General features: G+C 39.8%; 3 protein-coding genes across 5 annotated transcripts in view; 2 read left to right on the top strand and 1 right to left on the bottom strand.

Moving 5' to 3' along the window:
• LOC144666360 (uncharacterized) overlaps window positions 1-13518 on the top strand; it is a 66025-nt gene extending 52507 nt beyond the window's left edge. For 2 of the 3 annotated variants that reach the window (XM_078527798.1, XM_078527792.1), the window contains exons 2-13: window positions 186-972; window positions 1534-1742; window positions 2966-3447; window positions 3718-4229; window positions 4558-5449; window positions 5901-6158; window positions 6252-7200; window positions 7576-8226; window positions 8531-8691; window positions 9252-9503; window positions 10508-10651; window positions 11335-13518. In XM_078527798.1, coding sequence (XP_078383924.1) covers window positions 186-972; window positions 1534-1742; window positions 2966-3447; window positions 3718-4229; window positions 4558-5449; window positions 5901-6158; window positions 6252-7200; window positions 7576-8226; window positions 8531-8691; window positions 9252-9503; window positions 10508-10651; window positions 11335-11601 — 5564 coding nt within the window. In that variant the 3' untranslated portion in view covers window positions 11602-13518. The remainder of the gene's footprint in view (window positions 1-185; window positions 973-1533; window positions 1743-2965; window positions 3448-3717; window positions 4230-4557; window positions 5450-5900; window positions 6159-6251; window positions 7201-7575; window positions 8227-8530; window positions 8692-9251; window positions 9504-10507; window positions 10652-11334) is intronic. The other variant, XM_078527783.1, reaches the window with a different exon arrangement.
• A 369-nt stretch (window positions 13519-13887) lies between these two features.
• On the bottom strand, window positions 13888-18023 carry LOC144666648 (26S proteasome non-ATPase regulatory subunit 5-like). Its single transcript, XM_078528044.1, has 3 exons — window positions 17191-18023; window positions 15627-16112; window positions 13888-15054 (listed from the first exon to the last, which is right to left on the bottom strand). The coding sequence occupies exons 1-3, from the start codon at window positions 18011-18013 to the stop codon at window positions 14846-14848; spliced, it is 1518 nt and encodes a 505-aa protein (XP_078384170.1). The 5' UTR covers window positions 18014-18023; the 3' UTR covers window positions 13888-14845.
• Window positions 18024-22291: 4268 nt separating this feature from the next.
• On the top strand, window positions 22292-24671 carry LOC144666773 (putative skeletal organic matrix protein 5). The gene is made up of 4 exons (XM_078528165.1): window positions 22292-22602; window positions 22735-22777; window positions 23166-23286; window positions 23795-24671. The coding sequence occupies exons 1-4, from the start codon at window positions 22341-22343 to the stop codon at window positions 24311-24313; spliced, it is 945 nt and encodes a 314-aa protein (XP_078384291.1). The 5' UTR covers window positions 22292-22340; the 3' UTR covers window positions 24314-24671.
• Window positions 24672-26567: the final 1896 nt, after the last annotated feature.

Genomic DNA, 26567 nt, shown 5'->3' with positions numbered 1-26567 from the left:
GTTCTCAGGCTGTAGTGTGGAAGGTAGCATCCATATGAGAGAGGTATTAAACGTTATTGAAATCCAGGCCTTTTAACGGGGAGCGCCAGAGTGTCAACATCTGAGAAAGAGATTTGCATTGGTTGTAAAATAAGGATATGATTATTTTGTTAAATAAAGCTTATTTTAACAAATGACTTTGACAGGTGACAGCCTTCACTCTGCCTTATCTCAGTGGTTCAAAGTCGTTCTTCTTGGAGATGCAAGAGCTGGAAAGACTGCCCTGATAAAAGCCCTTAAAAATGATCAAGAGGCATGGAAACTCCCCAAAGAGTACATATCAACTGCAGGGGCCTGGGTAACATACTTTGACTTAACAGACACATGCAGGCTTCTCATTACTGACACCTCAGGAAAGGCAGAATTTACCCCTCTTGTTGATGTCTACTTGAGACAACTGCATTGTGTTGTCTTTGTATTTGCCCTTGATGAACCCTCAAGCTTCAAAAGCCTTAATCACTGGTATCATGTGTTTACCCAAAAATTCAAAGGTGATGTTTCTAAGGTTCCAAAGTTTGTTGTTGGAACAAAAACAGATGCAGCACAGCATAGTGCCACATTGCAAATGGAGGCAACATCTTTTGCTGCGGAAATTGGAGCAGAGATGTGGATCACATCAGCAGCCAAATCATTTAACACCCATGAGCTATTTACCAGAATTGCTAAGAAAGCCAATGACATGTTTCCTGACCCATCTCGGGATGTACTGGTTGTACCAGGCAGTGTTGATGTTGACGATGGCCCCATCACAAGTTCAGATGTCCACTTGCTGGATAATATGCTCCTTGGTAAAGGAGCTCTTGTGAGGTACCCTGATCCAGTCCTTCTTAACACTGAGGAAGAAGAGATATCAGACCTTATGTTGTCCCATCAGTGTGTCACTATGACAGGAGAGAACAAGACCTTCAAGTGGGGAACGTGGTCCAAACGACGGTAAAGAATTATTTTGCAATATAATAAAACCACCCCAACACATTTCTGAATTTTGATAGTGAGCTTGATAGGAAAAGTATCAACAGTCTGGAAACACTTTCAAATTTGTGAAATTCCTCAATCTGATAGTTACATCGTGCGTAGAATCATTGATTCCTAGATTTGCTCTAAGTCATTCGTCTGATAGGATTTGTGGTTCTCTCTAACTAAGCACAATGGTCTTGTGAAAGCAGCGCGTGACAAAATAGATGGGAAACATTCCACCCTCGTGTTTTTTTTCCTCGTGCGTCTAACACGCAAATAATCCTGCGCGCCTTCATTAGCCTGATTTATCAACGACTGACTTGGAGAAAGTCTAGCCTTTTCCCAGACCAGACTGAGTTCATCACACACTTCATTCATATTACTCACAAAGAAGTTACACAATGATCACTTCCGAATCCAGGACTTGATTAAAACCTTAAAAGTAGACCATCTTTTCTCCCGACGTAATCACCAGTGACTTCCTGTCTTAACGGTAACAAATTAAAGGTTTACTAACTATTATTTCTAATATTATAGCTTAAAGGAGGCAGTGATCAAGTCGTCAGAAAGCCCGATGAAATCACATAGCAGGGCAAACAAACTCTGGTCCTGTGTGATGGCTAATTCGCCACCTAGCACGTGGCAGCATGAAACCCTAGAGGGTGTTATCAAGTATGGAACAACGATTAGACGACAACCCACAAAGACAGAATTCAAACGCATCAAAAAGCTGCTTTTCTCTTCACGTAAGTTAATGACTTTGTGTGAGTATGTGCCTGATAACCTTGTTTTACAATACCTCACACAAAGACCGAAACAATCAGTTTCGCGTACAAGCTATACCATAACTGCATTGGCAATGGATCGAGGAGATGGAAAGCGGCCGTTTTACTCTGAGCGAGAGTTTTTAAACTCTCATACAAAAGTCCGCGAGTTTCTCTTATCTGGAAACGTTTTTGTATCGAACTTATGATTTCTTGGCAGTGCATTCTTTACGCAAGAAATTAATATTACTCTATGAAGAAACGCGATTTCCCACTTGTTGTAGACCTAATTGGGTGCCATTCCAAATTCGCTTTTTTCACGATCCCATAATACATCTTGTTTACCCCCCAAAATTTTTACATAAGCATTGTTTTCAATTTCTCCTGGGACGATTGTACGTCATTGTAAATCCCAAGAGAAATTGAAAACAATGCTTATGCAAAAATTTTGGGGGGTAAACAAGATGTATTATGGGAACGGTGAAAACAGCGAATTGGCGTTTTTTTTCTACCGACAAACTGAATGCTCTCTAAACAATGTATCTCACGTTAGTGGCCATTGCGATATACAGTGGAACCCCGATATAACGATCCTCGATATAACGATATTCCCGATATAACGATAAATATTCTATGTCCCGGCAAAAGTTACGGTAAAATGTATGGGACGGAACCACGATATAACGATCTTCGATATAACGATATTCACGATTTAACGATGAGAATTTAGCGGACCGAACATAAAATCTTTCCTGATATAACGATATAATTACTATTCTGGATACTATTCACAGTCACAATTTGAGCAAAACATCGAATTTAATGCAATAACTTTACAGTAATCGAGTAATCTTTAACGTTTTTGTTAACAGTTTTGTACGATAGTATATGAAAATTATACTGTGTTCAAAGGCTCTTTATCAACTTTATCCTACTTTAATATGCAGTAAAAAAGTATTTGTTAGGTTTACCCCGATACGCGATATAACGATATTTTCGGTTATTTTACGGCCATATCGTTATATTGGGAGTTTCGATATAACGATTCCTTGGTATAACGATATAATTTTACTGCTTCCTTGGCATATCGTTATTTCGGGGTTCTACTGTATCTATATTCTGTATCTATTGTCATAGGGACATATAATACACTGCTCAATCTTGTAATCAAGATAAATTACTTTTATCTTCTTCTTCTGTTTTAGGTGATAAGTTGGACTGGGAAAGGACCGATGGCCTTTTCTACATGCTACTTCAATCAGAAGACGATAACCCCTCAGAGATCGGCCTGAACTCGGTTTTTGCCAAAATGAGTAAGACAAATTTGTCGGAGAAATCCGTCATAGAGAACAATTTCCGTTTTAAACCCTCACCAGTTTCTGGAAGTGTGGCATGTATGAGTATGTCTTCCAGTCATGCAGCCGTTGTTCTTAGCGACAACAAAAGCGTTTCAACTTGGGGCCATGGAAAAGATGGAGCACTTGGCCTTGAGGAACACTTGGTTTTAAATTTTGATCCTCCTTCTCCAACACCTGTGACATCGATAAACTGTCAAATCAAAGAGGTCTCCTGTGGTGCAGATTTCACGTTGATGTTGACAACGGAGGGGCAGGTCTATTCTTGTGGATCTGGTGCCAAGGGAAAGTTGGGACATGGAGACGAAACCGACAGAGCATTGCCTACGTTGGTAAGTACCTTTGACAAAAAAGTCAAAAAACGTAGAAGGACAAGAAACCTAATTAGCAGCTAGAGCTAAAAGATTGGCACCGAATACTCAAACTTATCAAGGTGCTCAGCAGAAGAATTATTTGGAAGCATTTTTTTCCGTACATTAATAAAAGCATTTATGTAAAAAAGGGTTTTTCTGAGGCACAGTCAATTTTTTCGATGGCCTTATGATACTAGAATGGACATTTTGTAATACCTCGATTCCTTTGTTCCAAATTAAATTATACAGATTGAATCACTTTGGAACATCCAAGCCATTGCTGCAGGAAGTGACCATGCCGTGGCACTAACCAACAGAGGTTTCCTGTACCAGTGGGGACTGGAGTGTGCCGATGAAGCACTAACACGGTCTATTGCAGTACCCACAAGAGTGAGTCACGTCGACAATGTCAAAGTGACATCGGTAGCTTGCGGCACCCATCACACTGTCTGTGTGGCTAATGGAGTGTGGTACACCGGAATTGCGTTTGCATGGGGAAGAGGTTCACATGGCCGTCTTGGCTTGGGTCATCGCCGCAACTTGTTCGTTCCGCGATATATCAACGAACTATATTCCACTAGTACGTTTGTAAGGCAAGTTTCAGCTGGTGGGAAACACACCGGGTTTTTAACATTGAAAGGGGAAGTGTACACATGTGGTAACAATGCTTTTGGACAGCTTGGTTACTTTACTGCGTCTGGAGACAGCGATGTACCGCGTAAAGTCTGCCTCGGAAAGACTGCCACAGGAGATGAAATCAGGTCCGTATAATTTTTCCAGGATTTCGTTGTTATTAGCCACCTTTAGACAGCAGTACGCCTCCCTGCTACTTTCCAGTTGAAATCCGTTCTCATTGTACCATGGAACGTATAAAGCCTCAAAAGTTGTTTGCATTTAAACGCCATAATCTTCCGTAGTTTAAATCCAGATACTAATGTTATTGAACTTGCGCCTTTCTAAAAACATTGAAAGCCACCACTCGTTTGGCCTTTTTGCGTGTTTCGGGTTAATTGACAGAAACGAAACTGAATCTATGGTGAAATACCTGTTATGACAACTAAAAATACTTTCACGTTTTTTGTATCGTAGAGCTAAAGAACTGTGCTGCAATGAAGACTACACGATGGTATTAACAAATGATGGTGATGTAATGCTGTGGGGAAAGTGCTACTACGGGTCGACGTTGGAAGATCCGATACCCTTTAACGTCAACAGCAATGGTTCCATAGACCCTGCTGCCAGTGATCAAGAATTGGGCATCAGTGATGTCACCACTTGTCACGTGTCTTCAGGGGAGTCATTTATTGAGCTTGTTGTGGCACTGACCAACACCAGCAATCTGCTATTTTGCGCTGGAATCAAACCTGAGTCTGACTGCCAGGCTAAGGAGGATCGCACACCGCCGATTCGATGTAACAAGACAAACCTGTCTACTCTTTGCTCAGTGGGATCAGGTTTGGTCAGCATGGATCAACAAGGAAAAGCCTATTATGTGGACATCTGGCGGTGGTTGTTGGCTTTTTTGTCTCCTAGAAGACAGATTATTCCAGAAGACCTCATACATACTTTGTTCGCCGAGCTCAGTGAATCAGACACTGAGAGCCTACCACCAGTAGAGTTCACTGCCATAACGTTCTGTCCAAGTCTAATGGCAGTCGAGGCTAGTCTCAGCACGTTTCTCTTTTGCTCTAACATTGGAGATGTGTACAGTTGGTCCCCTATGGGAGGCACTGATTTTGTCCATCACAAAGAATTGGACAGTGAAATAATCGTACAAATTGCGTGTGGAGCAGGCCACCTAGTCGCTTTATCAGACAGAGGAATGCTGTTTACATGTGGAGATGGTCGTTCTGGTCAGTTGGGACTTGGCACCTTTCAAAGTACTGAGACGTTCCAGCTAGTGCCACTAACAGAGTTCGAAAGGGTGCAAACTGCATGTTGTGGCTGGGCAAGCACTGCTGCTCTCACAGAACGTGGAAAGGTGGGTACAGTTAACTCTCTCTAAAACTGACGCTGTCGGGACCGTCTCCAGCTGTCCGTTCTAAAGAGGTGTTCGTGTTGTAGGGAGTTTAGCTACAGCAAAATGACTAAAAATGGCAGAGATGTGAAGAACACCAGGTGTCCGTCTTTTAGAAGTGTCCGTTAAGAGACAGTTGACTTTATATACTTTTTAAGGTGTATATGCTTATTCTTAATTTTCTCTGTTTAAAATAGTTAAGAATTCTCATTTTCAAATTTCAGTTTGCAATATACGTGTTTTAGATGTATGTATTAGTTGATAGACGTTAATCTGTGTCATGGACGATACAGCAGCTCCGAAGGCTGGACAGTCATTAAAGTAAAAGGAAAATCCTTTGTGGATTATATCACGGTATGCCACTGTTAAATGTATGGACATCGGTAACGATTTACTGCTAGTATCTTTCTTTCAGGTGTATTTCTGGGGTCAGTTAGATTTGCCTAGAGGAGAGAAGGCAATGGGAAAACATTTGAGCACCACTACCTCAACGGCACCCCGTGATATTATGACGCGTCAGCAAAAGCAAGAGAATGGCTCTCCTGCAGCGGGGTACAAAGTGGAAATAATGGGCGATGTTGGAATAGCAGAACATCATCTTGCTGTAGTTGGCAAGCCATTCGAAGTTGAAATTCTGCAAAGAGATGCAAGCACTGGCAGTAGTTCCTGTATGGTAAGTTAAGAACTGTGAATCGGTACCAACACTAAGTGCTGAAACCGGTTTTGTGTCGACTACTCATGGCTGAATTTCACTATTTGTCTTTAGGAATTTCGAGCTGAGGCAGTTGAATTCGAAGACTTGAATCAAGTCTACTGTAAAGGTTATATAAAGCAAAGAGGGCATAAGTCGTACGTGGCTTCCATGGTTTTTTACGCCGAAGGCCCTTTCAAAGTTTCCATAACGAAGAATGGAAAGAACGTGCTTGGAAGCCCATTTAAAGTGAATGCCGAGAAAGGTCATTTGACGAAAAGGAGTAAGCTGTCTTTGCTTGGCTCTGACATGGAGTGCATGAGAGCAGTGGGTGGTGTTCTTCAGCAAGCCATCAATGCTCAATATTCGGGGGTTGAATTATGGGGAGTTCCCAGCATCACTGCTGATTTAGTGACTCAGGAGGCACTGATGCTGGCCTCGATGACCGACAGCGGAATCTACATATACGTCTGGGATGCTTGCTGTGGTAATCTTTCAGAAGAGAACTTCACCTTTTGGCTGCACCAACTGTCACTGTATGCTCCATCTGCTAATGTTATCCTCCTGGGGGTGAATCTTAGTGCTGCACACGCGAATGAAATTGATCTCAAGCCATTCCAAAAAGTAAATCCGATGATGAAGCGGTCCATTTTTGCTGGGACCACCTTTGCTTCAGAACCCGGCAAACTATTGGAGGAAGTATTGTTTGTTGTAGGCGAAACAAGCAGCTATCAAAGTCTTGTGTGGCACAGATTAGAAAGTCTGACTTCAAAAGTTCTTGAAAGGAAGAGAAGAGGAATTGAGCTTCTTGATTATTCCACCTTCAAGTGCATTACCGGTGAGTGTGGAATCCAGGGGGATCATCTGTGCAGGAAAGCTGCCGAATACCTTCAGCTGACAGGAGTGGGTCTGGTAGTTGGAGGAGATTCTTTCACCCTTGTTCTTCAGCCCTCTTGGCTTGCGAGGTACCTTACTGAAATGGCCAAGTCCAGTCATTTGGGGGCATTAGACAGGAACACCTTAGGTAAGAATGAAAGTTCTCGGCATCTTTTTTGTATCTGATCTTCGTCACGTTATGTTTTAACATACATATTGCGTCGGAGAATGTCTTACATGATGTCTAACAGTGATTTTATTTGAACGTTAAACGTTTATCCTCAGGAATTCTGAGGAGGAAGTACGTGGCGAAGAACGTCATTGTACGTATTTAAGTCTGAAATATTTTTCAGTATAAGTTACTAAATTTCATGATCACCATCTTAATTAAGTTTTTCGTCTCTTCGCAATGCCCTTTTTGTTCCTGTTAAACAAAACAAATGGATCAACGCACAATTTGATGTAGTGTTTTTATTCCATTTATTTTTAAAACACTCTGGTACTTTGCTTTTGACGTTCACAGATTCGACAAAGCAGCTCATAGTTAACTTACTGATTGAAAAGCGCGTGGCCGTGGAAAGAATGGATAAGAGTACAATCGACATCATTCCTTTCCTGTCCTTGATACCAGAGGAGAACTGGCCCTTGGTTGACGAGCCAAAGTACACAATCTACAGGCATCTAATGCTAACCGTGCCGCCCTATCACCTTCATGCCATTTTCCAAGATCTCGCTGCGAACCTTGTGCAAGAATTCAGTCGTGTGACCCTTGGAAAATACTCTATGGTCATCTATAGTGATCAATACGAGTTCCGTATTGATTGTGGACCTTGTGCGGTCAACAAGGCTGTTGCAGAGGTAAGGGTGACTGTACGGTCGGGCAGCCAGGATATGTGCAGTACGGGTGCAGAAGCAGCGGTGAGTTTCCTCCAAAGACGCCTCACCAAATTTGGCAGCTCGTGCGAGATCAGTGTTAAGACGTCATGCAGCATCTGTAGGCAGTATTATGTTGATTTGTCCGTGGTGCAAGAGGCGGCAGCACAAGGCGAGACTGAGCGTATGTGTGGAAGATGTCATGGACATTTGGCAGTTGATGACTTGTTGAATGGTTTCAAAGACACTCGACCGATGACAGAGTTGGACTGGCATCCTTTCCACCGACCACAACATCCAGGTATGTAATAACCAAAAGACCCTACATGTCGGTGTATTAGTTTTATGTCACATCTAGAGTTTGTGTCTGCGATGACCAATCATTAAGTCACACTTTTAAATAGGTGCATTACTAAATGCATGACAATTAAATTAAATGTACATAAGAAATATTTTAAAGCTTTCTTTTGGAATGACAAGGTAGGTTTAAAACCAACCTTTGGAAGAGATTAAACAAATATAGCAAATTTTAACTTTGTTATTGGCTCTCGACGTCTGCTGTTTTGTCTCTTGTATTTGATTGTACTTTGCATTCAATACGATAGGTAGCCCGTACTCCAAACCTGAGATTCCCACCTCAAACATGCTGCTACGTCCGCTGATGAGGTACTTTGGTGATAGGGAGGAGAGGCACGGGGCGAAACTACTTAAGGATATCAAAACAATGTTTGAAGACATGACCAAGTTTTTCGTCGACATGAAAAATGTAAGTTTAAGTCTCGACTCTAGTTGTAAGTATATTACAGTTGCCCATATTACATATTACTAATGCTACTGTATTTCCTCGATTTAACGCCCCGGCTTCTCAATTTGGCCTAGTGGACCCGGCATGGAGGCTTTTTTATCCATAGTTTTTGACAGCCATATATCTTTCCATTATACCTACAGCTTCGTACACCTCGAATAAATGCTCGAGAGACTCAGTTATTTTCAACTCCACAGTCTAGACCCGGCGTTTAATCGAGTAAATATGCATCAAGACCACACCCTTACTTTGATCATTTCCTTTATCTTCATGAGGGGGAATTCATGGGAATTAATATGAGAGAAACAGACAAACTTGATGCAGTGTTCTGTTCTTGACTAAAATGATAGCAAAAGCAGTCGGGAAGTGCTGCTTGTGCGATCTAGGCTCATACTCATACTTAAAAGCCCATTTTGGAAATGCGATTTTTTCAAATGTCGTAACGATCCTCCCTTTTTTGAAACAAAGTGAGATATTTTCCTGAAACGTTTCTTAAAATACGTTTGCATCACTTTCTTTAGTACGACGTTCCACGAACCGTTTGCCTCCTACCAGAATTTCAGAGGTCTTCTGTTGTTAAAGTCAATGCTATCAAAACGCTTTTGACGTATAGGCAGCCAAAGTATCGGCTGTTTCTGCTCTGCGAAGGAAATGGAGATGGCACTGGGGTGCACTTTCTTGACTACAGCAAGCACAAGGGGTACAAACTGGAGACCAACGCAGCTGCCGGCCTAATCAAGGAGAGTGTTGACCTGTTGCGGTTTGGTTTACAGGTAAAAGAGGTTTAGATGTTTAGTCTCTCACCATTCACTGCATAACCACATAGTATTTCCTAAAAGTCTGTAAGTTTGTCACGAACTTGATTTCGAGTGGTAGCCTTAATTTGTTCAGTTCGATTATATCTAGAAATTTTTGGCTGAATCATCGATGGAGACCAGTGTTTTTTTTTCGGGGGGGGGGGGGTGCAAATAAGCAGGGCCCGGCAGGAACAATTAAACGGGCGAAATTGGAGCGCGCGACAGTTTCACAAGAAAACCGAGTGCTTTATAGCTTTCTTATACTAATGTGCCTTTCTTTATTCGTTTTGGAATGGATTTGCTTCAGAGCGAAGACGGTTTTTCTGAGAGATTTCAGGTCCGAAACTGGAGTATACTTTCATGTCTTGAGCTACAAGTATTGACTATTAGTTCTCCCCGGGTTCGAGTCTTGGGGAGATACGAAACCCAAGACTCGCACCCGAGGAGAAATAATAGTCAATACTTAACACAATACTTAACTTAGACATAAATGTATAAATTGTTAGTACTTAAAACTCGAAACGTTAATATAGGCTCTTGTTCGCGCTTGAAACGATTGCTTTTTAAAATCACACGAAATAACCGTGTTTGCTCTGATGCAAAGACGCGTACAGAGAGACACGAGCACCCAGGTAAATCATTTCGTTTTTTAAGCGCTCGGGTTCCATGTTACAGTTGACAAAAAGAGGAAGAGGGGAAGAAGACCCTGGGCCGGAATGAGGCTAGCAGGAGAGAGGCATTGAAATAAGTTCTCGATTGTAACGTGGTACTTTCTAAGAAATGAGTGGATTCAAATTTCCACTGACTGGTTCGGAATTTGCTTGTTTCAAATTAGCTATATTACTTATTCCTAGTGTTGACGTTGAAATGTTAAGCGGTTCAGTCAAATTCCTTATGAGACATATTTCTTATTTTCTTGACTAAAAAACGTATAAGCAATAGAAAATATATATGCTAATTGTCATAATAATTTATTGCAGCTGCTCACTTCCTTTTCGTCCGTCGTTAACATGGCCAAAGGACTTGGCCTAAATGTTGATGAAACTCTTAACGGCATTCTGGGTACTGTGGGCCTGAGTGGGACTATGCTTTGCGCTGTTCCATGGAAGAATCATTTCAAAGAGGTTTGTGTTGTAGTCGGTTCTCACCGATTAACCTATCGGAATTCTATCCGTCACTTCTACTTTCTCTAAGGCAAATGGGAAAGAACTGGCGAAGACCGAACACGAAGACAAACGGCAGAAACAATTCCGTGCTAGCTAGCGATCGAGTCAAACAAATCTGGAAACAAACGAAAAGCGCTGAGAAAAGACGTGAAACATTAGTTAAGCAGAATGAAGAAGCTAGAAGGGAGCTTATACCTATGCCGACGGATTCAGCCATAAAGTTAAAGCAGGATGGGCAGACAATTCAGATTTTAAAAAAAGGCAGACAAACGAAATATCACCTGTTGAAAGGCAGAAGACAAACGCTGGATTCTACGCGAATAGGACAGGGATGTAGAGAAGCAATTCCTAAATCCATTTTTAAATTTTCTCACCTAAAAATCCATACTCAGTTTCTATGTGTTGTAGTCGATTCACACCAGATAAAAAAAACAATAAGTGATCAACCAATTCTCTGTGAAACTGACAACGGGAGTTAATAAGGTGCGCGATGCTGGTTTCCCGACTTCATATTTTTTTAATAATTTTATTTTAAGCTAACGTCGCCCCTTTCACTGCTTGGTTTACGGCATATATAAACTGTCCATTATAAAACAATGTTCAAGTTAATAACTTAATTTGGTATGAACTCTCACACACAGATGGACGGATTTCTCAAGAGTATTGAAGAAGCTTCAGGCTCCGTTCGACAAGCTAAAGGCCTCAGCGAGCTGTCTGGTGCAGGTCGTGGGTGTCAAGTGGGAGGTGAAAGCTACGCGTATTTACGCAAAATTCTATCCGAGCTGGGAACCAAAGACGATTTCGGCGGGTTACGGCAGGAACCTCGCGAAGGGATTGGGGCCATCTGGGTGTGTGCAGAGCACAGCAAGTACAAAAAGGACACTACGGCTTTTAATATCATGCCTTAGGATGACAAGAAATCAAAAGTTGGTACTAAGTCCAGTAAGCAAAATTTCTTGGTACACTTTTTCAGGGATCTCCATTGAGAAGTTTCCAAATGTCGTTGTCCAACCAAAAAATAGCACTTCTGTATGCTCTCAGCTCGAATACTCTAAATTATCGGTGAGTGAATTAGGAGTATTTAATGTTCGGGCAAACAAAGTCTGTCTTTCACGGGCGCACTAACTAGCGACATAAGCATATTCGTCATAGGCCTTCAGCCTGGTTAGCATAACCACAAGGTTCGAGCCCTACCCTAGCCGAGGCACCGCGTTGTGTTTTTGGGCAAGTCAATTTACTCTCACAGTGCCTCTCGTCACCCAGGCGTATAAATGGATATCGCCAAATTTTATGCTGGGGGTAACTTTGCGATCGACTAGCATCTCATCCAGAGGGGAATTAGAAATACTCTTCTTCGCTTCATGCTACGGAAACCGGAAAACGCTCCGGCCAGATGGTCCACCAGGCGCGTATGCAGACTTTACCTTTACCTTTTATTTTGCTTGTGCTCATTGTTCTACTGTGAACTACGCTTTATTCGCCGGTGAAACGGGATGACTTTATGGGAGTTAGAATTGAGAACTCGAAGACACTAATAAGCTTATAATTTCACACTGTTCTGCCAGAACGTAAAATACTTTTAGCCAACCACAGTCAGGGTATTCCAGAGCAAACGGAGAACTTCTGGTGCGCTCATGCTGTTTTTGTTTGGACAATGACAGTTGGCAACTCTTTGGAATCCTGGACAAGGATTTTACAAGAGTTTTGTTTCTTGTACTGCGCCTTAGCAAATATGTACTCCCGTTATCCAACTTTTGAACAACCGGGTCCTGAATTTTAGGAATAATTGCCCATATTAGCTGAAACTAATTAATTTCAGGACCATTTTACGATTTTTTAATTTCAAAATTAGTAATTTTAGTGATGTAGAGATTAGTTTTTTTTAATTATATTATAGATTCGTATTGACATTTCAAAATGGTTGCGAATTACAATGTGTAAATTAATGTAGGTAAGCTCCGGCATTCAAAACCAAATTATTGGCAGCGAATTTCAATGGCCATGATATAGAAGTGATATGATTAGAAATTTGAGTAAAATTTATATTTAAATTATCTGCTGGAGACTTGAGAATATTTTACAATTATCTGCTAAGCAGTGATTCCTTAGTTTAAAACTGAAAGGTTCTTGAAAATCGTAGAATGAGAGACTAAATCTATTATTTTCCAAGTCAAAAATGCATGATTTGAACTGAGTATTTAGCATTGTCTTTGACAAGTATGAGTGACAGTCTGTGGACGAGTACGGTTATTTTCGTTGTTTGAAAAACTCAGACATGTTAGGTAGCGTTCCTTTTAACCAATCTAAATCCGGATTTTGCGAAACACGAACAGTCACAATCTGAATTAACTAGATCCGAAAATGGATTGCCTGGTTAAAAGGAATACTACCTAATAGTAACGTTCTCAGTAACCTTGCTGAGTTTGAAAGCGTTAACTAGTAACATATAGTAACATGGTAAATTGAAGTATCGGAAGTTAGTGACCAAGAAGTTATACGCATTTGTAGGAACGTTCACAATCTTTACAAATCTACCATTATGTCGCTACTTTTCAGGTGTAACCACGTCAAAATTGTTGATTATTAGGAAATTTTATTTCAAATACAGATTTTTAATTTCTAGTTGTTATTTTTTTTTTTTATTGATTATTCAATGTCTTATATATTACTGTATATCTTAGTTTTCTAGATTTTTTATTGTATCTTAGTTTTTTTTTTTTTTTTTTTTAAACAAATCGTAACAGGAGGGCCACAGGTATGTCAGCTTTGTAGAGCTATTTATTGATACCCTCGATAAATAAAGACGTTACCTTACCTTTCCTAAATTTATCCCGTCACATTCACCGACTTATATTTCTGCCCACCCCCCCCCCCCCCCTTTCCCCAACCATAAATAATGAACACTTCCTTAAGTCTTGATTCCTTAAGGCTGCTTTAAATTAGGCGTTTATAATCGAACGAACGAACACACTTATTCCAGTTGAGCTGGTCTCACGTTGGTCATGCATAGGCGAAGAAAACATAATTGTTCGTTCCTCCTGTTCCTACGCTTATAGCAAAAGAATAAGAAGGGTGTTTGTTCTTCTTATCCGCGTATGCTTATGACCAGTGAAAACCAGTCTTTACCGAACGTCACAAAAACGGCTTATGGCGGCGGTTTTCTCCGTAGGAACGCGCACAGTGCTATACATCTTCCCTTCGATCACTGCATCTTAAGCTAACATGTTTCAGGTATATATCCACCTAACCTGCAGGGCCGTACTTAGCGTGGGGGCAGAGGGGACAATTGCCCCGCCAGGAAAACTAAGAAAAGTAAAGAAGAAAAACTAAACTAAAAAAAAACCCAGTTGCCCCCGCCAGGAAAACTTGCCCCCCGCAGACAAAAAAATCCTTGGTACGGCCCTGACCTGCAGCCTTTCAACGAAAACTCGTTTAATTGAAGGCATTTCTCCTACTTGGTCTACGTACGAATATCTATACCGTGAAATCTCCAATTCTCAAACCCCCAGAGGAACGAAAATTGGTTCGAGTTAGCGGGGGGTTAGGAAATTCGAAGCTTCGAGAAGTCGGGATTTCACTGTCGGTATGCTATAAATTGATAATCACAGAAACTTCATAACAAGTTTTATTTTCCATGTTTGTACTTAAAATGTTCCTAACAGAATAAGGAGAATCCATACTTGCCTATCCGTAACACAGGTGACTGAAATACCATACGTCAATAAAGGCACTCGAGTAAAGCCTAGTAACTTGTTAACCTCACATGCAAAGGAATGCGGCGTTCCTAACGGCATTTTGCAAGTATTTCCACTAAGTTATCACGAGAATAAACGTCATGTAAACCAAGCGAGCATGATAGCTTTGATGAATTAATAGCGTCAACTATAACGCTTTTAAAATAACTTTAGTCAAATGCGTCGTAGCGCAGCGTGAATAGCTATCAGATCTGGCACTGAACTTTCTTGGAAAACACTCGTGGGTTAAATTTTTCCTAAAATTCACGCGAAAAGGCAATATGCGTGGTAACATCTTTCGTTTCAATATAAAGTTTCACTCGTAAAATCAAGCCACAACGTTGATTCTCAATGAAGCCCTTAGGGCTTCAATGTCATGGTCAAACTATCTTGCAATAAAAGTTGACGCAAGTTTGTTTTAGTCTGCGCCTTCAAATGCTACGGCTGCCTGTGCTTGCACATAGAATGGACCTTCACGTTCATATTCACGAAGTCGCAAATGAAAGGGTTTGTCAAACACTTCCTTGGAGAATGGAGACCGCACAAGTTCTGCTATAAGTTCATACTTCAATTCTTTCCCTGCCTTGTCCGTTTCTGTTTTCCTATCCAACAGGTATTCAAGGAATCCTGTGGAAAGCAATATATACGCAATATATACGTAGAAAATATAATATAGATGGGGGTCTTTTGCAATTATAGCTGTCACGAAGGCAAAATTGGTTGTTTTGGCAAACGTTATTATTAGCTACCTTAACCTAATCCCACATCCAATCAGGAATACATGACTGTACGACTGTGGAACTTGCTGTGCTTGCATAGTATGCAAGTCATGATCTCAAACCAAAGAATCTACCCCGCTTTCATAATCAACATCAAATTATAAAATGGCAAGGGTTTCTGGAAAGAATAGAGAGGGCATCAAAAAAAGGACCGTTTCTCACTGTCCCCAGTTGGCAAGGAACAGAATCAGATCTCAATAGCCCTTATGCATGTTAACGTCAGTCTGGCTAGTTTTACCACCAAAGGGATTTTAAAACGGTTGATTTGATTTGCCAAATTTTCAATTCCCTTTGTTAAAGATCTAGTCAATCAAATCATGTGTCCCCAGGGCCACTTGTTCAGAGGCTCTGTCAGCTAAGAGGGCAAGCACCTCTGGAGACAAGAATGAAGCTTATGTATATTTTTTTAATGTGTTTTACCTGGACAAGTTGTCATGCCTTCTTGTGCCCATTTGTACTTAGCAAGACTTCTAAACACTTTCAGCACTGCACAGTGAACATCGTGGAAAGGCTGCTTAGAAACTTCAATCAAGATCTGGAGTGGATTAGAAGCCATGGCTGTGAAGAGCGACTTTGTGAGCACCGACAAATCCTCAGAAGGAACATCAGCTGAATGAAAAATCAATGCCAACGCTTCCAGTGATCGACCCTTTACATCTGCTTCAGAGGAATTGATATTGGTAAACAAGATCTTCATGACCTCATCATTGCGGGCCTTGTTGTCAAATACCACACGTAGACCTTGCTCCGAATGTGCCACAGCACCAATTGTTTGTATTGCAATCAATTTAAGGGCTGGATCTCCAGCTGTTAGGAAGGAGAAGACATTCTGCAAGAAGACTGGATACTGTTGGGTCACCTCCACTGGTCTTGATTGTGCCAGGTAGCCAAAGAACCTGATAATGCCTGACAAGAAAATAAGTGTTGAACAAGTTACTCTTTCAATGTAGATAACATTTTTGATTTACAACAAGCTCTAACCTGCACATTCTCTTTTATTTTTTCTTTGCATTTCTAATGTATATCTGGCACTTGTTGCGAGAATTTCTTCAAAAATACAGTTGAAACTTCTGCTTACAGACCCCTGCTGTAATCAGACACAGCCATGATCTGGGCCACATAGAAACATTACACTTTTAACCACATATCAGCAGACACCTCGCTGGTCCTAAGGGAGTCCACTTTTGGGAAGTTCCACCTTATTAGGAAATCAAATTGCTGATTTTTATTTTAAATTTTTTTACCTGCACATACATGTATGCATGTGTGCTTGACTATATTACATGTACAATAAACTACAGTAAAAGCACCCAAAAAATTCGAAAAAAGGATGGTACAACAAATCTAATATAGGAAAGCACGTCAAGAAAACTCAAGCCTGTTGTTTTCAAGTCTGTTGGTTGTATTCATCTCATTCTTAATCACTCTTTTTCATTGTCCTCGTTCATACCTTTTTTGGCTCAATGCGTGAGATAAAATCAAATCCAATTGTTTGCTTATTAAATTTAATTGCCAAATCAGAATGCTCATTTCTTTCAATACTTTGCTTGCATTGTTTATTTTTAATGCTTAAATTAACAACTGGTTCATGCTTAGCGTGCATGTATTAAGTTATTCTATAATAATAATAACAACTTTATTTTATGAGGGTAACACTTTACAGTGCATGCAGGAAGTTTGGAAAGCATGAAATAAGCATACAAGTTGCTTGAGGTTATAGCCCAAGAGCAACTCTAGCTTCTTGAGTGTCCACCAAACTTCGTGCCTGCACAGCTAAAAGCATAAACCAGTTGTTTTCTAACTAAGTCTTAATATTGCTGGTGGAGAAATATTTTATTTCATCCTGCTCTAACTCGGCCACTCATGAAAAAAATTTTGGCAAAGCGATTTGCTCACATTATCAGCATACCCTTTTGGATTATGGTGCACCCTTACGCAAAATGAAATTGATTGCACCGCTCTGCTAGCTACATTATAATCTTACTTGGTAACATGAGAGACATCAGAGGATCTGACTCAGCACTCATTAACAAGTTGTTTAGCCTTGTTACTATGCCACTCTTTTCAACAAACATCAGCCCATTCTTTCCTGAATCAGCCAACTGCGTCAGAAGCTCGATGCAATTCAATCGCAGCAAAATATCATCTCCATCTAGCTCTTTTGCCAGCTTCTCCAAAACTCCAGATTTTCTGCAGCTATCAAAAGCTCTCTCAGACAAAGCTTGGATAACCACCATAAGTTCATAGACCCTGAACCGAATGACATCCTTCTTCGTCAGAAGCTCGTCAAATTCACTCTGCATCTGATGTTGAAACATAAGTTCGAGACCTGACTCGTGTTTTGCGGCGTTGATGAGAGTGTTCGTGGCTAGCTTGGAACAGGCAAGCTGTTCATCGCTGAGAGAACGAGCAGTGTAAACCAGGATATCCACATTATCCAGAAGTGCTAACAGGCCGTTGATACTCGCAGAGCATCTCTCCAGCTCACCCAAACAAAACTCGCGGACTTCAAACTGTGGATGATTTAAGCCTTCGATAACAAAATCGTGGTAATGTGTTATAATGGCGTCTGCTTTCTCTACAGAGAGCAGTTTCTTCAAAATCCCTTTGCACAACAAAATTTGCTCCTCGTGTGTCGTACTAAAACAGCCAAACAACAAACGCACCGGGATGTGTGGTGCCAACTCACGAAGACTGAAGGATGGGCTGTTGAGAAGGGCGCTTAGATCTTGTAGAGCCACCATTAACTCGTGGCCCGACGAAACTGAAATTCTCTGAACAATCTCACCACACTTCTCGGCAGCCATCTTGGTTCAACGTCTGAGCCCGCGACAATTTCTTCAGCGACAACCAGGAAACCAAGATGGACGTCAAGTAAAGCACACAAATTATATACTTGCTAAACACTCTCCTGAAGTGAAAATGGTAAAGTAGCATGAAAGTGCCGAAAAATGTGCGCTTATAGTGCAGCATGAACACTTTCTGTCATTTTAAAAATGGCCATGTAACCAGTTTGATCCAGAATGTTAAAACTGTTACGCTGGTTTGAAAAAATGTCTAAAAATGTTAGACATTTTAAATATCCTAACGTTTCGGCACAAACTACAGCTTTCATCAGGGGTAAAGGGATAAGAAAAACTTGCAAAATGACCAACTTTCTACCAAGCTCTTCCGTAAATCAACTCTAGATTGTATTAATTTATCTAAAACAAATATTTAAAATCTCTAAACCGAAAACAAACGGGACACACAATTGTTTTGACTGCGGAGTTTTTAATTGCAGTGTCTATTCTTAGCATTTATATTACCTCGTGAAATACAGTGTACCACAGTACAGAAGTCGGCTGAAGGATGCGTTGGCGATCACCATGACCAATATGATAAGCTCGTGGACGACAAAGTTTTTAAAACCGTTTTATTGGTTATTATATTTCCACACAGTAAAACTACAACTTCGAAAACATATCGCAGTTACAATTTCTATGCACGCTATGTGAATATTATATTCATCAGCCTGGGGCAAGACTAAACTGTTCTTCAAATTAAATTGCGTCTTTTACAAATTTAGTATTATTTGAAGCAACTGTTCACTGCTGTTTCATTTTGAATTTTAATTTTCGAAGCAAGCATACACCGATTTCACAAATGGCGGACGCGCGGAAAAGAACTGGTACTGAAGCATGAAAACGAGGCGTTTTAGGATAAACAACTTTCGTGTAACAAGGGGAAAAGGGAAAATTACAGGAGTTTTGAAGCTCTCCACCGTTAAATGGGGTTATTAGATCGCTTTCTAGGTTGATTTCGAGATAACCGAGTTCGAAATAAGTTTGCGTTTTGTTTCGGGTTCTAAGCAAAACCCTGGGCTGCACATGGCTTGAAATACGACAGGTCGCCAAACATTTTAAACCTCGGACTTCTCAAGAAAGCTCCGGTATCCAGACGAGTGTACACATTTTCTTAAGGATTTTGGTGAGTCATTGAAGAATATCGAAAATAAACACGCCAAAATGTATTGCCTTTGTAAGCATACATGTACGTTGTGAAAAAATGCGTAACAATGATATTTCGGGCCGGTTTCTTTATTTTTTTCTGGTGAAATAACCATACGTGATCACTATACATACCTGAAATGCATCAATAAAAACGTGTTATTCTCAGTCGACTTTAATAGTAGTTTTTTTTTGGACTTAGTAGGAGTAGATTTTTTCATTTTAGAAAAAAAAATTGTATTCAAATAATTCAGACAGACTGAAGCGGCTATTAAATTCGATTAAAAATAACACATCAGTTGGCTCCACGCAAAGGATTTACATTAAGTGAAGCGGACAGTAAATGTTCCACACAATCTTCCGTGAACAAGATCATCACAATGTTCCCCAAGTCATGAAGGAAAATAAGGCTATTAATTCTGTAAATTTAGTGAAATCTACTGGAATTCCTTCTGCAGCGTCGAACGACATGAAATTTAATCTCGGGAAGAAATTTATCACGTGCTAGGCAACTACGACGAAGGTCCAACTGATAGAACAAATATTCACGCTTTCGCTTCATTTTACAAGCTTTTACGCCTTCCGCATTAATTTATATAAAGCTGAGATTATTGGAGGCGATTTTTATTTATTTATCAAGTATTCTCAAATATAATGGTTTATTACAAAGAAGGAACATATCATAGCATTGGAATTCAATACCGGTAGTCTCCGTCTTTTTAATTAATTTGTCGACATTTCAACGATTTGCCTTAGCACAACAAAGGTATTTTGCGAAGTATAAAAAGAATTAAAAAGCGAAGGAATAATAGTAAATAAAAATTGCTTAAAGGATATGTAACCGGACAAGGTGTTTGAAGTTGAAGTTTGACTTGTCAAGTCCCCATAACGCAGCTGTTATTTCAAAGCCGGTCTTCGTGCTCTACTAAAGATCCGCAAGGAGACAGAGTTAGCATTTTTCGTTTGCTTTCACAAAAGTGAAAAGAACGTACCTTGACAGCATCTGGAAAAGAACATACCTTGACAGCGTCTGAAAATTAGTTTCGATATCGGTCCGTGTAAAATTTTACCGGCCAACAGTTGTCGAAGCCCCTTTTGAAAACAAAAACTTTAACTCTGTTTCCCTGCAGATCTACGGTCCCTTTCTGCTTGCAACACGGAAACAAGAATAATTACTAGACTGTAAACGCGTTAAGAATTCCTTAATCTCGAAAATTTGGAAGGAAAACGGTCTATTCAGGGGCGGATCCAGGGGGGGTGGATTGGGTGGCTAGCCACCCCCCTTGATCCACCAGAAAAATGAAAATAAACATATTAAAATAGAAAATAAGGACAACGTACATCCACCTTTCATAGTCAGACGGCCGTTCAAAGTTAAGAAATGCCATTTTTCCAAAATAGGAGATTTTCGACAGCCTGTTTTACGAACTTCTGGCTTAATGTAACAAAACATGTGTGTATAATTTGAAAAAAATTAAATTCCTCTTAAATTTCGAGAGTTGTTTTAGCCTTGCTGGAATGATTTTCTTCTCCATTTCTTTTTAGCGAGTGTTCGTACCGTTTTTTCGCATTGAAGCGATTTCACAAACAAGCAAAGTCGCCAAAAATGTCCCCAGGCCACTTTGCCAAGGGCTAAAATTTTTCACGCATGTGGGTGAGCAAAAAACGCATATCTGTTCTTTGCTGTAAGTTTGTGGCCTGTAAACTTTAAATTTCAATCACTATTCATTTCATAAGAACTAGACTTTTTCTCCGAAATATAACTCAAGGTAAGTTGAAGAAAGAATATTTTGCCAAATTATCAAAGAAAAACAGTGGTTTAATAACTTAATTGACAGCTGTATAAAGCTGCTCAGAATCGCGGAAATCACGTCTAAGTGGCTTCAACTTTTCAAAATTTTCTGAGGGGGCATGCCCCCAGACCCCCCTAGGTAAATGGAGCCTTCGGCTCCATTAAATATGGGTCTCACCTCTAAACTCATTTGCACTTCCACTTTCAAAAAACTGCCTAAATTCCCACCCCCCCCCCCCCCGAAAAAAATTTGGGTAAACAGCCACCCCCCCTTTGAAAAATCCTGGATCCGCCCCTGCTATTTCCCCGTTTAACAAACAAAAACTTCAGAACTCGCGTAATTTTAAATCTATTCCCCTTGTAACACGAAAGTTGTTTATCCTAAAACGCCTCGTTTTCATGTCTCGTACCAGTTTTTTTCCGCGCGTCCGCCATTTGTGAAATCGGTGTATGCCCACTAAGAAAAACGTCTACTCTAAATAGGAAAGTATCTGAAGTACTCTCATTCTGACCACCTCGCCCTGAAAGCGTCAAACGCGCTTAGAACTCCTGAAGGCGCTGAATAATAATTTTAATTTAATTAATTTAATTTATAAGTAGTATTGTTGTACTAGCCACAGACTCTTTCAAATAAACAGCTATAAACTACGCACTTTTTGAACACTTATTTATAAATTGTCTAGTATCGATCTAGTATTTATATTAGTTTTTTTTAATATTTTTTCAATATTCGCGATCTCTCAACCAAAACAAAATTGCATAAACTGAAGGTCGCGATTGAATTGTTTTGACTTTGGTGTTTCATGTTTCTATCTTGCCAAAATCTTTTACTCGTTAAATACAAATACAAATCACAATAAGAAGCCTCAACAAGACTTAAAATCACTAACATCAATTTGATTAACGGTTGAAAAAACTATTTCAAACCGAACTAGCTCTATTAGCTTTTCAACCCTTTGGTAGGTTACGAACCATCTAGTACTCAACTTCATGCTGCACGAATGTTTGTTTTTTTCAACAGTCACTGAAAAATAATGTCATTCACAAATTAAATCGTACATGCGTTGATTCACCTTAATAAATTTGCAGCAAAAACGACAAAAATTGCAGTGATTTTAGTTTCTCGCCATTATTAATTGATTTACTTCTCGAGAGCAGTTGTGCACAGAGAGCGTGTTAAGTTAAAAATGAATTTGGAAATGATTGATTGGTCGACGTGGCTGCTAGCAAGAATATTCGCGTCTTGTTGACAATATTAACGTCTTTTAAACACGGAAGCAAAATCACTGAAGTCAGAAATCCACAAAATTCAGCCGATTGAAAAGCGTAAAATTTTATCTCCAGTTTTTCAAAATGCGCTCGTTTCTTGCAGCTTGTTTGAATGCAAACTTACTTACGCTGATCGGTCTGATCGCCGTGTGTGGCGCCAACTCTAGTTTAGGGGGCAGTGACAACCAAACGCCAATTCACTGCGACAAGATGATGGTTTGTACTGTCGCTATTGAGACGCTGGAAACGAAGCTGGATAACCTTATTTCTCTGGAATCGAAACTGGATAATCTTATTGCGTTGGTTAAGAATATCTCAATACCATCGCCAGCACCAACACCACCAGGTAAACTCGGACGATTCTAGCTATTTGACTAAATTTCATGGAGTTAATTTTGGTAAGGAGCGCTTTCTAACTTACTTTTTAATCACGAGTATCTTACCGCGTTTTCAACCGATTTTTATTTTCTTTATACAGCCGTTCCCGCCTCTTCTTGTAAGGAACTGTATGCTAAACACAAGTAAGTTCATAGTTAAAATGTTTTTCATCGCATTTCTGTTGCAACTGTCGGCAAGCGTGTGGAATATAAGAGCCAAACAGGTCCCTGTGTGCTCTGCACTGATCTTTTGTCTGAGAAGGGATAGAGGAAATGACTAACAAATAAAGATGTAGGGGCTAAAAACGAGCGAAGTGATCAATATTTGTCACTGACGCTGTTTTTTGTTCTTTAGTACATAATTCTCACTGCATCATTCAGCGTCTTTAACCGAAGAGTACAGATAGGAAACTGAAATGTTGCGGTTAAATACCGGCTCGTCTACAATGCGAATAATTTTTCTGGTCTCTCGAGAGAAAAAAAATTGTTTAGATACAAATTGAATACCCCCATTCTGTCCTTCGCTAAACAGGTCGTCAAAAGTGTTCACCCTGATGTTTGGTTCACAAAAGATTCCTGTTTACTGTCACATGGGAAACTTTGGATGTGGAGATGGAGGATGGACGCTGGCCATGAAGATTGACGGCACAAAGGTACAAACCTATCCCCAGCACTGTTAAAATAGCGTGGACATTCCATCGGAATTAATACTTTATTAAGATGAATTTCACTCAACTTGCGAACAATTAGTGCAAAATTTTCATTACCAACGGTACCGCAGAGTAAAAATACAATTTGGAGTATTACTTCAAACATTCTGCTGAATTTGATTTCCCTTAGTGAAGCTCCCGTGATTAATTTCTCTAGCGTTCTCGGGATAGTTAATGTCAACCAACGTAAAAATGCTAATGGCACAAGTTCATTTGCTTTGAATTGACGTGAAACGTCCGATTTGAGTTAGCCTTTTGATAACTTCAAATTTAATTTTCCCTCACGCGGTCAGGTTGAGAGCTTAGGTCTCATTAATTTCTTTTTAACTGTATTTGAAATGTCACTACCGGGGTATGCTATGGGGTTTTTTTTTTTTTTGGTAACTTTATTTTTGCCACTTTTGCTTGAATTTTCAATGGAAACCGTTTTTATTTTCTTTTTAAATTTCAGAACACTTTTCATTTCGATTCTCATTTTTGGAGCGACAAAAAGGCCTATAACCTTGCAGGAGGCAAGACTGGGTTTGACTTACAAGAGACCAAGTTACCAACCTACTGGAACACACCCTTCTCCAAGATTTGTCTTGGAATGAAGATCGGCCAGCAAATCAACTTCATTGTCATCAACAAACAGGCCAACTCTCTGTACTCTCTAATCGCTGATGGGCAATACCGCGCCACCTCAATGGGTCGTGACACGTGGAAGACGCTGATTGGTTCACAGGCCTCTTTGCAGCGCAAGTGTAACAAGGAAGGATTCAATGCTGGGTGTAGCAAAAAAGGCACGTCCATGGCCAGGATCGGCTTCATTGGCAACAACGAAAACGATTGTAGCAACTGTGATTCCAGACTCGGGCATGGTACAGGAGGGCATCCTGATGACTCCAACGCGTGTGGAAACGCAGCTGCATGGTCCCCAGATAATGGAAACAAATTCATCAAAGCCATGGGTTATATCTTGGTGCAGTGATAAGAACTGTCTCCATGCCTTTTGCATCCATTTAATGTAAAAATGATCTCCTGTCAAAAAAAGCTCTGAAGTTAACCGATTAACCCAACAACTGTTGTAGTTAGATTTTGAGGAAAAAAAACAGTTTTGTAAAACAAATAAAACGTGGTGATGGGATTAAACAATGTTTGTGACTAATGTTAATGAGTTTTAATTACACACTCTGACATTTCCGAGACCCTTTAAATTCGTTTCGCAGCACGCAGAAGTATTTAGATCAAACCCCTTAATTAACAGTTTAAGTCGGACTTTATTTCTTGAACCCGACTACCTGGGATAAAACTACAGCGCTTATTTACCTATTAAAAGGGATTTTCTGTCTTTAACATTGTTTAAAAATAAAATTCCCATTTTTACATTGGCTATTCTTTGGTTAGGGTATTCTCTGTGAAAGTTTCAGTCAGCTAATAAACACCAGAAAGGAATGTACATTTTTAATGTGGCTAAAAAAGCGAAAGAAGAAAAAGCGAGATTTTCCATGCAATTCACATTCTAAAACGCTTGGTGATTCGAGATTAGATACGGTTTTAAACATTTACGATGTTCGTGTCTCTTATGGTGATGGTAATCTTTATTTATCCATGGTAAAAATTGGGCAGCAAAAGCTACGAAAGAAAACAATAACAGTAAAAGTGAGTCCGCTATGCGAACATGTGTGGACTTTCATTTGAATAAAAGTTTACATTATGAATTAATCAATGAGTTAGGGACCGGTCATTATTTATGTAGAGGGGGGAGGGAAAAAAAGAAGGGGGGTCAAGGCTATTTCAGAGTGGCAAGAGGGGGGGGGCTAAAATTTTTTATAAAGAAGTTTAGGGGGGATCAGCAGTTTGAGTTGGGTAAAACAATTAAATAGAAGAGTGCAAACACTATAAGTGAAACAGTGACGCTAAATTGTACAATTTTATGTTATTTCTATTGTTTTCTTTTGTTTAAACTCCACTATTATGTACAACTTTAGTGATTTGTATTTTACAGAAATACTGTTTGCACTCTAAACTCCATTGTTATCTCAAAGTTTAGTTAAATAAAGAATCCAGACCTGTCTGCTTTAACATCTGGTTTGACTGAAATTATTTCTTTTTACAAAATGATTATCACTGCAATAGCCCAAGAAGTAATAAAACATGATATAACAACAAGAAAGAAGTTCTTTTACAACTTTAATTAGGAAAATCATTGGAAAAGAATTATATTTTGCATGGTTATTACATATGTGTTCACCACGAGAGCATAATTTGTAAAAACTATCACTTTTCCAAAGTTAAGGAGTTAATAACTAGGTATGTTTACTATACACATAACTCATCCAAAATTTGCCCTATTACTGGAAGGGGTGAGTATCCATAGCAAAGAAGCCTTGGCTGACTAAGTGTTGATCCAGCCTTTGTGCATCAGAACAAGTGTGCAACTAAGATTGTATGTAACATGCATTTAATAATTACTTAAGGCATATAAAGAAGATATGAGGTGAGGGGGGGGGGGGGTCATCACGTAAATATTGAATAAAGAAGGGGGGTCACTTGCTACTTACACGGCCTGGAGGGGGGGCCTTACAGAAATTTTGATCCTTCCAACATATTTTTCCCTCCCCCCCCCCCCCCCCCCCTCTCATAAATAATGACCGGTCCCTTACTGTAGCAGTCAACAACTTCAAGTTTCGAATCGAGTAATTCGAGATACAAGGCGAAAAAACAAAGAAATTATCAATCAATTTATTATTTACAAGACTGTTAGAAGAACAAAGTGTACTATTACTTGTCTTATGTACTACGTTTCAAGAAACAAACGTTACCATTGCCGCTTGGGATGTCACGCAATGTGAAGGAGCGTGGTGTGACCCTTTGTCACGTCGTTCACGACAAATGCCTTTTTTCATGCAAATAAAAAACTAGAATCCTACAAGAACAGCAGTTATTAGGCCAAAAGCCTTTCCTTACCGCTAGCAAGATAGGATACTATTTTCATTAAAAAAAGAAATGTTGCGTGGAGCACGTGAACTGTCTCGCATCGCTTGTTTACACAACCCTTACTTTTTGTGTAAAGCTTGTGTAAACAACTCATCGAAAAACTTATTTTCTTTCAATGAGTTCTTTTTTAACCTTTTTGGAATAAGAACTTTTCAATAAGCTTTCACAAATAATTTCTTAGTAGCTTGCGTAGAAAGGCGGAGAAATATATTTTTTCTGTTTACGAAATATTCACTTGAAGTCGG

The sequence above is a fragment of the Oculina patagonica genome, chromosome 1 (genome assembly GCF_052425735.1).
Source record: "Oculina patagonica isolate OP01 chromosome 1, crgOcupat, whole genome shotgun sequence".
NCBI lineage: Eukaryota > Metazoa > Cnidaria > Anthozoa > Scleractinia > Oculinidae > Oculina > Oculina patagonica.
Note: the sequence above shows the minus strand (reverse complement) of the source record. Positions and strands in the feature narration are given on the sequence as shown.

Bases quoted from the DNA above. Each gene is read 5' to 3' on its own strand.
- LOC144666648 (XM_078528044.1), bottom strand. From the start codon at position 18,013: ATGGCTGCCGAGAAGTGTGGTGAGATTGTTCAGAGAATTTCAGTTTCG. The intron at 16,113-17,190 runs GTAAGATTATAA...TTTTCTTGTCAG, and splicing joins GATGTCTCTCATGTTACCAA to GCATTATCAGGTTCTTTGGC. The intron at 15,055-15,626 runs GTAAAACACATT...TGCTTTCCACAG, and splicing joins AGGCATGACAACTTGTCCAG to GATTCCTTGAATACCTGTTG.
- LOC144666773 (XM_078528165.1), top strand. From the start codon at position 22,341: ATGCGCTCGTTTCTTGCAGCTTGTTTGAATGCAAACTTACTTACGCTG. The intron at 22,603-22,734 runs GTAAACTCGGAC...TTCTTTATACAG, and splicing joins GCCAGCACCAACACCACCAG to CCGTTCCCGCCTCTTCTTGT. The intron at 23,287-23,794 runs GTACAAACCTAT...TTTAAATTTCAG, and splicing joins TGAAGATTGACGGCACAAAG to AACACTTTTCATTTCGATTC.